General features: G+C 38.7%; 1 protein-coding gene across 1 annotated transcript; it reads right to left on the reverse strand.

Moving 5' to 3' along the window:
• Window positions 1-3,124: 3,124 nt before the first annotated feature.
• LOC306751193 (calsenilin-like) lies at window positions 3,125-12,002 on the reverse strand. The gene is made up of 8 exons (XM_079234740.1): window positions 11,933-12,002; window positions 6,133-6,257; window positions 4,765-4,834; window positions 4,534-4,604; window positions 4,345-4,452; window positions 4,159-4,263; window positions 3,737-3,799; window positions 3,125-3,645 (listed from the first exon to the last, which is right to left on the reverse strand). Exons 1-8 carry the CDS (start codon window positions 11,985-11,987, stop codon window positions 3,598-3,600), a joined length of 645 nt encoding a protein of 214 aa, XP_079090866.1. The 5' UTR covers window positions 11,988-12,002; the 3' UTR covers window positions 3,125-3,597.
• Window positions 12,003-13,774: the final 1,772 nt, after the last annotated feature.

Genomic DNA, 13,774 nt, shown 5'->3' on the forward strand with positions numbered 1-13,774 from the left:
ACACTCCTTTTTAAACTAATATTTAAATAACATAAAAATATAGAATAAAGACAATGAAACAAAGATGTACGTTTCCAAACCAGTATGGTTGCTTGCAGTTTGCTCTCAGCCACCATTTGTTTTGACAACAAGCATTTATGCAGTTTCTGGCACGACATTTCTGAATTAGAAAACCTTTCTTTAGACTTTAGAATATATTTAAGCAAAGCTTCTCTTTATTTTTTAACAATGATGCATTCCATACGTTCTTCAGTGTTTTTTATAAGCAAACAAAACAAAAAGTAAAAATAAATTCACTTTTATTTACATACATTTGTCTAATGTTTTGGAGACTACGTTATTAAAAGGCAGATTGATTGATTCAGAAAATAATCATTCGTTGTAGTCTTCTAGTCTAGACATATTGATATCAACAGTGTATGTTGATATAAAGCTCAAGTTCCTTATTATTTTGCATCCAAATACCTCAATGTGTATTTTGATTATAGAATGAGGTTGCTAAAGTCCCCCAAACAATATTGCACCCTGCATTCAATGCAATCTTACCATATTTGCCATCACCCTATATTAAACAATAAAGGACAGGAAGTATAATTTGTTCAAAGCAGCTTTTATTTCATTTTATTATGATTGATCGTTTTCCCAGTGCTCAGATGTGTTAGATGTCTCTTATCCAGACGGCGATAAGGAAAGACACCACATGTCCAAGTGTGAGGAAGACGTTGGCCGTGGGAGCGGGAGCAGCCGCCTTGGCAAAGGCTCTCCAGAGAGACTGGTTGGGAAATCTTTGGCTTTCATTGTGGTAAAGCCGGTGATCTTGCTCAGAAGAGGATGTCTTGTGGCTGTGATGACTCCCAGATCCGTGCTTTGCCTTCTTACCAAAGAGCTTCAGCCCATAGCCGGTCCCAGTGCCACCCAGTATCCCGGCTGCAGCTGCTCCAGCCAACTTCAGGCCGTGCTTGGAGAGGCCTCGGCCCTTAGCGGGAGGCGCTTTGTCTTTGTCTTTGTCTTTGTCTTTATCGTCACCTTTTCCTCGACCCTTGAAAAGGCCTCCGCGCTTACCTTCTGCACCTGGGCACAGCGCTGCCATGAGCAACAGCCAGACCCACAGTGAGATTAGCCTCTGCCGGCCAGTCATTACTGGAGATGTTTACTCTGAAAAAAAAACATACACGTGTATAATTTAAAGCATTATATTTTTTGCAGCGCATGTTTATTCTTTTATTTGAAAGACAAAGAAACAGAGGGTTGTAAAGTCTGCTGGCTGGAGTTCAAACTGGCATCAAAGCTTTTGATTTCGCTCACTGCACAACCAAAGTCACATGCCGACCAGCACGGACACAACAGACATCCAGAACTATCCACATGCTCTGTCAACACTGGGATTAGCTGGGCATTATGTGTGTGATGCATATTTCTTTCTTTCATGACGCATTTGTTTTCCACAGCTCAGATACGCAAAGCACTTTTTCCTGTTGTTAAAAAATATATTAAGGATACGTGAATATGTCATGTGTTGTTGCAATGCATGTGGAAGGAGATGATTTATGAATGTGAAATAACAAAAGGTGAACTGTGCTGGTACAATCTACTTTGGAATTGATAACATCAAAATAAAGAATATTAGTGAAATGTTTTTTACCTTTCTGGTCGGTCACACAAGAGGTTGTGATGCTGGAGCGGCAGTCCTTTGTCAAACCACAAAACGTATATCACAGGAGAGCAGCATTTTGGTATCAGCATCATTTCCACACCGACATCCACTCAACAGCTCCTCCCCAAAACAAACCCTGCTTTGCTATTGGTTCAAGATCAATAATACAGTACAGGCTGAATGATTTGGGCTGATGGCGGCATTTCACATACAGTTGCTACACCTAGTTTTCTCCCATTATTCACATAATGCAAAGGCTGGAGCGAAAACACATATATTACATTGGCATTGGGGTTGCATTGGCCTATTTATTGTCTATCACAGGTTGTACTTCCTTTTAAATTCCTTAAAAGCTTACATGTGTTTGCCTACATGAAGCTAATGCTCAGCATGGATTAACTTTAACTTGTGTCTCATTAACCTTAAGTGGCCTTTTGGCTGGAAGGACGGCCCGTGGCACAATAAACTAGAGCTGCTGTTATTATGAGACAGTGAATATTTAATGCACATTTAACAGGAGATTATTTTGCAGCATTGCCTTTTCTTTCTAGGCTATTTTCACCATAATATTTACAATTACCAATCTACATTTGTGAGTAGGCTCTGATTGACACATTGGTTTTCTCTTAAAAATGCAAATTCAAATTTACCCAAATCCTCAAACCCCACCAGTTCTGTACCTCAAAGCGTTTTGTGTTTCTGAACATCTCAATTAGCATAAGAAAAAGTAAACAACAATCTAAAAAACTGATAAAAAAACTTTTATTTTTTTTATTTTACTTATTTACAATTTTAGAGATGGTTGAGTCAACATACTGATCCTTCAGTGTCATTGTGCCTTTGATGAAAAAATATGAGAAAACATGTGGTTCTACTCTATGTGCATTCGATTCAGACAAACAAATACCAATCTGATAAACAATCTTCTGCTCACTGGAACAAGCACAGTGACAGCCGGCTTTAAGAATGTTACCCTTTTTTACATGAAATACCAAGACTGTGATGCTACAGACAAGTCCGAGAGCCCAGAGGACAGAGAACAAGAGGCGTGACTGTTCAGCGAAACGAGATTGGTCAAAACACTACAAATTGGGGGAAATGCTTTCAGGAGAAATCAAAGAGCTATTTTTGCTTTGTGTCTCGGGTGTAGAGGATCTGCTTGGGGGCAGACTTTAGACAAGAGACGGTTTGTTCAAGATCCCTCGCACACTGTCTTGACACATTGAATATTCCATGTAAGTCCCATATAAATGTGTTTTATTGCTGGTTAGCAGCTGTACAGTTACAGAACTAAAAACATCTCACGCTTGATGTAATTAATTTGCAAGATGTTAAAATGTGCATTGAGTAAATTAAGGGTTTATTTTTAATATCATTTTCAAAGTGGACGTCTCACTGCTTTCCCAATTCATTGTGTGTTGTGGAAAAAGAGAAGATAGTCAGTAGAGTTATCAGCCTATGTGAGGTATATATTTATTTCAGCAGGTTTTGAGTCAACATGACAATGACAGAGCATCATGTCGACACAAAAGTCTTAGAAACTTAGAAACATGATGACTTTCTTTACAGTATAATACAGTAACAAAGTATTCTCTTTTACCCAAGTTTCAAAGTGCTCAATGATAAAAACCCTTTGTGGTTTGTGTTCAATGTGGTTTGCATCACATGCTTTTAGATGATGGGCAAGCACTCATGCTCAGCTGGTTGGATCATGTGCAAAAAACTAAATTGTCATGCAAAAAAACATTTCTTCTTCAAGTGATTTGGTGAATTATTCACATTTCTCTGCATAGAACAGTTTGACAGGAAACGCAACAGTGTGTTAAAATGTCAAATGTGTTGCACGACACCGTTTTTTCTTTCTTTCTCAAGATGGATGAAGTTATTTCAGGCCCAGATGCTTGCAGCTGGAAGCGCTAAGCAGCATTACTGATCCACTGAAACTAGATGACGTTCTCAAAGAGCTGCATGGAAGCCATTATATTTTCATCCTGTTGAGAGCAGAAAGCAGATGCAAGACACATTGTGTTGTTTGAGCACGACGATGCATCATGTGTCACTTCAGTTCGATGATTGAAATACCTTTTGGCAGGTTTCTATGAATTCATCAATAGTCACCACTCCATCTCTGTTTCGATCCATTTTCTAAAAAAAAGTTAGACATGAAAAGGAGACGTGTCATATTTAATCATATATGCAATTTTACTAATATGAGGTACAAACGTTCGTCATGAAATCATAGTGATGAACTTGGCTTTAGAAGAGGTCTGGTCTTAAAATGGGTTTTGAGAGAGAGAGAGAGAGAGAGAGAGAGAGAGAGAGAGAGAGAGAGAGAGAGAGAGAGAGAGAGAGAGAGAGGGAGAGAGAGAGAGGGAGAGAGAGAAGGGTCTACAACACAATAGTACTCAGTACTCTGACCCACTAAGGTTGTGGATGTAATAAAACAGTACATTTAGATGCCATGGATTAGGCTGTGTGGTTAAGTGGTTGCAGAGATAAAATACCTGGAAGAATTTCTCCACATGCTCATAGGGAGAGTCGTCTCGTACACTGGGTAAGGTATACCTGCCCATCATATCATAAATGGACGTCATTATTGCCATCATCTCCTGCAGGAAACCAGAGAGACATACAGAACAACTGCCACAGATTTTGGTACGGTTTCTAAAAAAAGAGTATATGGAATGTACCTCTTTAGTAATGTAGCCGTCTTTATTGATGTCGTACAGGTTGAACGCCCATCGAAGTTTCTCTGTAACGGAGCCTCTAAGCAACACAGACAATCCTATCACAAAGTCCTGAGAAAGGAATGAGAAGTTTCATTATTAGCTGTACTTTTTTTGTTTATAGTACAAACATGCAGTCGGCGGTGAACTCGCCTCAAATCGGATGGAGCCACTTCTATCCATGTCAAACGCGTTGAACAAGAAATGTGCATATGTGGTCGCATCTGAGAACATATAATGAAAGTGTAATACACTTGAAAAACTTCATCCATTTTATCCATGACTAATTTTGCTCATCTCATTCACCTTGCTATGCCAAACAGTAAATAATTACATCTTTTATATGCTTTTATGATACCAGTTTATATTAGTTACATTTTGTACCTCCTTGAGGGAAGAACTGTGAGTAAATGGTCTTGAAGGTTTCCTCGTCCACTAGCCCACTGGGACATTCCTATTAAGAGGAAAACACATTTACTATTATTAATATTACTATTACATTATTTAGGTCAGTGCATTTTAGTATAGCTCAAATATGAATAAAAATAGGAGTTATATAATAAGAATAACAGAGTATTAAAGTTAGCATTACTGGTATTCCATCATTGTATCGTGCTGTGCACACAGTTGCTGACTGCAGTGCAGGTGTATGGCCACTAGAGGGCAAACAAGAGCAGGATATCCCAAACGATTCATAAATGGCAAAGGGAAAAAATGTACTGCAGCCTTTAGTGCACTTTTATAAATCATTACAATCCAATTACGCCAGGGTAGTATTGAAAAGCCTTATGGCACATAGGTACACACAAGTTAAAATCAAGGGGAAATGCAAAAAGGTTCTACAACAGCACAACAGGAACAGAGAAAAAAGCAAGCCAGAGAACATTCGATTTTGAAAACTCAAATCTCTTAAAATGTTTTTCGTCAGATTTCACTTAACAGAGCAACCTGTAACCAAGAGCAAGGCACGCTGTGGAGATTTGATTGCAGTTTGGTTTACACTGAACATGTCTCACCACAGCTCATTATGTGTATTGTTAAGGTATCAGACATCTCATAAAACATTTTTCTTTTATTATAATTATTTTTTCATAATATAATAAAGTTTAAAGCCGGCTTTGTTTTAAAGCAGCGTGCATTCTTCTACAAGCTCATTAGAAATATTGCTTTAATTGTTGGCCGAGACCAGTTATTGTTTGAAGACCTCTCCGAGTCACAACATAAATCTGAGCGGTCACAAGAAAGAAAATAGCAACACTTATACAATTTTGTCGACCAATTAATTGATTGATTTCTTAAATTGACATATGTAAAACTGCATCAGAGTTGTGCTCATAAGTTTCTTGGAAATAACGACTAATCCACTTAAGAAATCTTAGTCGACTAAAACCAAAACGACCAAATACTACTACTTGACTAAAAACCCATAGAAAATAGAGAAAAAAACATCAACATCAATGACAATATTTCTGCTGAATACAATTGGACTTTCTTGTCTTCTTTGCTTTTCCCCTGTGAATTACTGGACAATTTAAAATCTTCAAGAATCTCAATCATATGCGAATAACACGGCTTGACAAAGACAACCCGTAAACACATTATGCATACATGTGATGTCTACACCTACATACGCATACACACTCATATGCATGATACTGTGTGGTTAGGAATAGTGGAAAGGAATTGTTAATTGTGCCAGAAAGTTGCCTTTACTCCTTTTATTTGGATGAACTGTGCCGATTGTTTTCATACATTTTTGAAGCCTCTGTAAAGCGACTGAAGCTCCTTCCTTGTGAACTGCGTCTGGGCTTGGAGCTGATCGAGGCCCTCTGGTTGGTGACGCACCATTGAGAGTTCAAAGTCGCTGTCGCAGCTGTCTGTCAGCGAGAAACAAGAGGAAACAAAGATGGAGTGGGAAAGACGGGGATGAAGAAAAGAGGATAGCAATAGAGGTAAGACAAGAAAGAAAGAAATAAGAAAAAGGAAGTGGGGGGGTTTTGAATATACTAGAAAATCATAAATAGATGGGAGGCAAAAGAAATAAACCGCACACAACTAAAAATGCTCACCATCTTGACACAAACACAATATACATTTGAAGACAAAAACAGAGAGTTTCAAGAAGGAAAGGTGAGACAAGGAGGGTGAGAGATAAAAGGGGGCAAGAAGAATAAACAGCATTAATTAAACATGGAAAAAGAAGATGATGTTGGGACAGTTAATACACAGATGTTATAACAATTAAGAGTAAGAGGGGATTGTAGCTCAGAGTGGTTAGAGGAAATACGCAGATATACAGTATAGGTAAGAGCAGTATTTTAAGGGGAAAAAGGTATTTCTAATTGTGGACACTTTGGCTTTGTCTGAAATAACTCTCTCTTTCACTCATTATCTATTCCTTACATAATGAACAAACAGCAGTTTACACTAAAGAAAAATCATCTTGTGCTGTCACCAGCAAGTGTAAAACCAAATTTTTAGCAAAATTGGTCTCAACCTAATTCTTTACTTAAGAAGTGGGAACAATTATCAGAAGAAATTGGAGAAGTAGTGGGAGGAAGAAATTAGGATGGTTGGAGGAAATAAAACTACTTCTACTACTTATTTTTGCTCCATTGTGGATATTTTTAGGTCACTATTGTATATGGAACATTTATTTCACACTGATAATTGTAACACTTCAATAAAAAGATGGAAAGTAAATAGTGATTTGAGACACTTGCCATATTATCACAGGTGTCACTAATTAACATTGATGAAGTTGTGCAGCAGTTTGCACAATGCCACACCTGAATTCAATGCAGCCATAATTCATCTTATCATCATACAATAAACAATGAAGGGGATGAAGTTCACAGAGATGACTAGGATGAAGTTAAACTTAATGCTAAAGCGCAGAGGAATACCATGAGGTACTCACCATCTTTATAAGAGCAAAAACACAAATGGGAAGTTGAGACCAGGAGGAGATGGTGATGAAGGAATGAGGAGGGAAGAAGAGAGAACTGTTAAAAAAGATTGCTTTGAAGTCTGCAGGTTACCAACATAGTGATCACGTTATTAAAGAATAGATTCTTTTAAAACAACATTAACATGCCAATTTGTGCACCGAACACGTTTTTGGTTGGTTTGAATGTTTATCCCCATTATGAATAAAAGGAACAATTACAGCAAACCAAAAACTCTTTCTATGTTTCTATGTAAGTGTAAAAAAAAGAAGAAGTGAACCTGTCTTTTCATATTTTACAGCAAGCTCATGGAACTGCACTTATTCATAATTTAAGCACCACTTTTACGGTCAACAAAATAACATTATTGTTCTAATGCTACACAAAAAAAGCAAAGACACAATTTGAACACACAAACAACTCATTATGTCTTACCTTCGAGTGACAAGGGCTCCCAAACCCCAAACTGTTTGAGCACGACATAAAACAGTCCAATAATAACAACAACGGCAATTACTTCCATGCCATCCACGTCCATTGTTGCCTTGCATTAGATATCTCCTGTGCGAAAGCCTCTTTTAAAAATCTTAATGTTAACTTCCTCCAGCCACGTCCGTTTTAATAAGTGCTTTAACTGGCATCAGCAGTTATCTTCACTTAAATGAAACCCCTAACTTAAACCACCGACCATTTAGACAACAAAGATTGCCCGCAGAGCATCCTCTTTTAAGAAAACCAGTTCAACGTATATGTAAAGAAACAACAAATTCATAGAGTGTCAATCCCCCAAAACGATCCAAAGCTTTCTCCACTTGCAAACGATCCATCTCTTACTACTCGCTGGTATTTCACCTCCTGGCCAGTTCATTTTAGGATCTCTTCCACAACTCCCATCAACTCAGGGGCTCCACCCTCCACTCGCTCCATCTCCTCTCACTTCGTCCTGAGCTGAGTGGACGCGAGCGTGTCTCAGGTTGGTTACTAAAGGAATTTCTTTACCAATACTCTCTGATCGAAAGTCTGAGCTATCTTTATTTGCTCAGTCATTTCAAAGGATGCAAAGCTGTAAAAAAACAAGCATTGATCCACATCCGCTGATGGCTGGGATATGAACAGCACTTAGAGTGAAGGAGCCGGCCCTGCCCTGTGTGGCGCTGTTTGTGTCTACGATGTCGTTCAGCCGTACACGAGCTCAATAACTCACTCAGTGCTGAAAAAACACTGTGACTGCAGCAAGTGTAAAAAAGGGTGCTCTGTTTATGACATTGTAGTTAAGAATTGTGCCGTTTAAGCAACTTATATCTGTGCTGCACACCTCAGAGGTCAATGTGTAGCCTCTGTTAAAAGCTCTGCACAACACACATGCAGAGTGTTGGTGGTCTAAAAGTCGTTTTTCACGTTTTGTTGTTGTTAAGTGTTTTTGTGATGATAATGAGGACAATGAGAGTGAAGAAGAATAGGAGTATAGTTCACAGCTGATGACTCTGCACAACATAATGGACTCGGTTAAAGTACAAAGCGGGGGTGGAGGACAAATCAATTGTTGAGAGGTAAAATACTGGTCTGAGAAGAGGGAGAGAAAGCGGGCCAGAAAAGCATTTCGATAGACGGGGAGGGTTTATGTAAATGGACTCGTTCGTAATGCTTGAATCAAATAAATAATACAAATAAAATACTGAGATATCTAATGAACTGGGATGGTGCCACTCCAAAGATACAAAACTCCAAAGATAAGCACTATGCTACAGTCGTATGTCTATATTTGAAATTCCAGAGAGAGATTTTTATGTCATAGTGCATTTCAGTTTGTATTATTTTAATAAAAGCTGCTTGTTATATTGTTTATTATTGCTCTTGTGGAGCTGTGATGAAGGCTTGTTTGCCAAAACGTGTCAGCATGTGAAATAAAATGGTAAACTGACGCCGCAGCATTACGCTTGCTTTGTGGTTTCGGAGTGCTGCTATCCCAGTTCAAGATGCAGCTGTAGCAGAGCACACAGTTCACCCAGAGGAAGTGCACCGGCCTTGCACTGGACCTACTGGATCTTCCAAAAATAATAACTTAGCCTGATATGAGTCAGAGTGTTAAATGTGAGATCAGAGGTGATGGATCGCCCAGGCCAATAAAATGCTGCAAGTAGTTACCCTTTGCCGTGTATCTGATGTGTGGGCTGGTCCTACCTCACCGGACAGAAACACACTCAGCCATTACACAACATGCAAGATGTATGAGCTCATGTGGGCACTTGTCTGCAATCAAAATAATGCAGCATTATACTGTTTAATGCACCTTAAGTGCTGATCTATCCATGCTCTTCTTTTAAATACAGACCAGAGTGAGGTGGCTTAAGCATGCAGAGATGCAGACATTGCAACATTAGAGGAGCCTGAGCCCATCTATCAAAAGCCATCACACGAGTTCTCGTGACAAAATTAAACACCCTGAACTCCACACACTCTCTCAGCCTTTTTCTTACTGCACACTTTTAGCTCTTTCATTGTTTTTTGTGCATTTTATTTTTGCCAAGAAATGTCCTGTATGGAAAGGCTTCTTACACACCTTGCATTGTGCATCCTGCCCTTTCTTATCAGTTTTGTTCAAGTTACACTAGACTTTTGAATTGCATTGTCAAACATAGTTTCTAAATGTGCATTGATAACACTAAAACCGCCTTTAAAGCATTATTTCCATGATCTTTTAACAGCTGATATGATTTGACAGAGAGCTCACATGTTTTCACTCTCTATAATAATATAGGACAGCTAGCTTCCTCCCTGATACAGTTATCAAAGAGAAGAGCAGCAGCAGCCACTAAAGAAATGTTTCCTATAATATGTTGCACATTTCCCTTTGCACAATATTCAGATAATTCACTCACTGCTGCAGAGTAAAAACAAAGAAACCACAAACAAATACATAGTAATCTTAAAAATGTAGCTTTCAGATTCTACAGCATTAAAGTGCAACATCATCTGATGATTGTGTTATTCTCACCTTCCCAACTACAAAAACGATCATGTATACATTATGTAATGCATTGCATCATATATGCCAATCGATTTCCTCATTAAACAGCAGTTCCACATTTTCCGGCATTATTTTTGAATGTTAGGAATATATTTCTGTTGGGTTGTTCTGCAAGAGATAAACCTGAGTGTGTGTGAGTGCAGAGCACCTTCTACTGTACAGGGAGCAGCTGCAGGACACACTCAGAGCTATAATGTTCACACACCAGAAGAGGGCGTTCAAGTTGTTATGAATTTGGTGAAGATCTGTTTAAAGTCTTAACAAATATTACCATTTTAACTAATGTTTCCAGTAGAAAATGAAATAGTAAGTGAGAATAATTATGTATTTGAGCTAGTAGAGTACAATGCAACGTTTCAGTACATTCATACTGCAAATATACTTAAAGGCCTCATAAATAAAAGATCAAGACCATATCCTTGCTAAACTCCAATTTAGCAGTCGAGTACATTGTTATATTCAATATATATATATATATATATATATATATATATATATATATATATATATACAATTTTGTATATTGTATAATTTGCCTGTGTGATTTCCATCAGATCATTTGTCCTGTTACTGTTTTCAACGTCCTGTCCGAGGCACATGGCCAGAGATCACTACGTTTGTTACTCAGGCTGATTAAATTATCAGGTGGGGGCATTATATATTAGTTAAAATAAGTGAATTATGAGATATTGCTCGGACAGACTGCAGAAATGAATATCTGTCCTGCCGGTCAAGTGCACGCACATAGTTTGCCTGCACAGAAGGAAAGTGTCAATAATTTAAATACACCATGAAAAAGGTGGCATGTAGCAGTCGATGGAAGACACTGTGCTCATCATCTCTGAAGGGTCTGCCTGTCCATCTGTTCTTCACACATCTCGTGAACTGCTTTTAATCTGATTTAAAAAACAAATCTACTTCACACTTGATGTGTGTATTGCATGGGACCAAGGGAGTGCTTTGTCATATTTGGTGCAATTTGGACATGTGACACGTTCATTATTAACAAACTCCAGAGCTCCAGGGCTCTGCAGTCCAGCATGTCGTCCGCAGTGGACAGACAGCAGTTATTTTTTACTGCTGGATTTAGCCTGCTAAACAAGAATACTGGATATAATTTCTAGGAGGTGAAGCGGTCAGACAAAAAAACAGTTATGTGAGTCTGCGAGAGAAATGGAGAGAAAAGAGGAGGAGCCCGAGCATTAGATTTGGAGGAAATCAGGTAGTGGATCAAACTTAATTATTTGAAGCTGAATCGTGTTGAGAGGAAAGCGGCAGTGATCCATTCATGGATTGATTAGCTGCTGAAATGAAGGAGTATGAATGAATGCCGTGCAGTAAACACTGAATAGAGGAAAAAAAGGGTGAGAACACACAAGTAGATATAAAGTGTAGAGTGGGAGTGAGATGCGTTAAAATTAATTTATTCTGTAGTGTAGCAGATTGAAGGCCAGCCCCCCTGCTGCTGTATCGTCCCACTGGCCCTGCTGTCACATACAATTATGCACATTTTCAATATACTGTATTGTTGTTGTTGTTTGTTTTCCTGCTGGTGTTTATCTTTGTGTGTCTGTACCTGGCCCTTGTTGTTTGGTACTGGCGATAATCCACTTGACGAGACAACACTTCATCAGAGATTTACGCGTGAGCCGTGGTTTCTCCCACTTGGAGCCGTCTGCCTGTCCACCTGGGTTTGGATCGGTCCCGTTGGCTTCAGGCAGCTGGCCGCCATCCACTGTCTTTCCATCCGCCTGAGGGAGACAGAAAAGAGACTGTCCTCTGAGAGAGGAAAGACAGAAGACAGACCTCATGGTGCTTCTGCACTTTTAAAAGGTCCCCACCAGAGGGTCCACATGAACACAGCAGGAAGAAGAGAGCAAGCCACTCACAACCCAGCTGTCATAGCAGCCAACCTTGTTCACCAAATTCCTTGTATGTTTGTGCAAACTTAGTAAAAGGCTAAAGGTTCCTCTCCTCCTTTCTGTTTTCTTTGAGTCCATTGTGTAATTCACATTCATGACTCAATATTTGATTATAAGTGTCAATAATACGTCTCCATTTTGGCTCTAGGGATGGCAATGCTGGACTGTTGACGGTTGGTCCAATACTGAGATATCTAAACGGTTATTCAATGGATATCCATGAGATTTGTCAAAGATAGCATTTAGCTTTTAGAAATACAACCTCACAAAGCTGCTAGTATGACCGTAGACTCGGTCATGTCTTTGTTGTAATTGATTAGGAAAGTTAATAATGTTCCTTTTTCCAGAGCCTCAAACCGCACATGCTAACAAAAATGTAAAGAAAATACATTTTGGAGCGCCCTGGTGCTGACCATATATGCAACGTATCTGGTATGGCATCATCATTTGCTTATCATCCATTACTCGTCATGTCAATACAACTTTCCATTAATGCCTTTTAGGGAGGACAAGTTACATATTTAATCATATGGTGGTATGACATAACCGTAGGTTTGGCCAGATAGATCTGCTTTGATAGCTTTCTGTGGTGAGATGTACTTTAGCAAAGCTCTTGTGACAGCTGGACCAGCAGCAGGATCAACATGCAGACATCCAGCCAGCTTGTGAGCTTGATAGCTCAGTAATCAATACTCAAATCCTAAAATACTGAGACAAAAAGAAGTGATTGTCTTTCCATGGTTGTATGGGTCTCGTAAATCCCTCAGACTCTGCACCTACATGCTACAATTGTGTCAAGAATATGTTAACATTGTATTAGGAAAGGATCAGTTTATATGGTGGCCTTTTTTGTGCATTACACAGATTAAGAAATATCAACAAAATATAAATCTGCTTATTTTCCAGAAGAGGAGAAATAATTGGGAAAAATCTTATATCTTATAGTTCTTATAGCACTTATGAGAATAGGGACATGCGTTATGTTCACCACCACAAAACATCTTCTCATCTCACCAGAATGCACACTCAGTGTTTATATATTCATATTAATATTTCAGTGATAATAAAGCTTTACATTTCAGAATTTCTGATATAAATAGCACAACCTATCAACCGTTTAATAATCCAAGGATGATAACTGTGAGGCTTTTATATTTTGTTTGATTCTGTTTCTTTTAATTTTGATTACTTTGTTTTCATTGTTTTTTCACTCCCATAGAGTGTTGACTCATAACCACCGTCAGTGTTATTGTACATCGTGCTGTCCTGCCCGGCACTATTATATAGTCAGCCTTTCAGATGCTTCTTCCCTCCTTTTGTGGCTTTTTTTGTCTTTTACTTGCTTGTGATAAAAGGGCTTCACGAGGGTGCAATGTGAAGAGTTTGTTGAGAAAATAGATAGGGATGCTATCTGTGGAGCTCCTCTGTCCCATGGTACCCTATTTGAATATGAAAGGACGCCAAAGCATACAGAACATCGAGAATGTCGCTCAATA

The sequence above is a fragment of the Taurulus bubalis genome (assembly GCF_910589615.1).
Source record: "Taurulus bubalis genome assembly, chromosome: 19".
Classification (NCBI taxonomy): Eukaryota; Metazoa; Chordata; class Actinopteri; order Perciformes; family Cottidae; genus Taurulus; species Taurulus bubalis.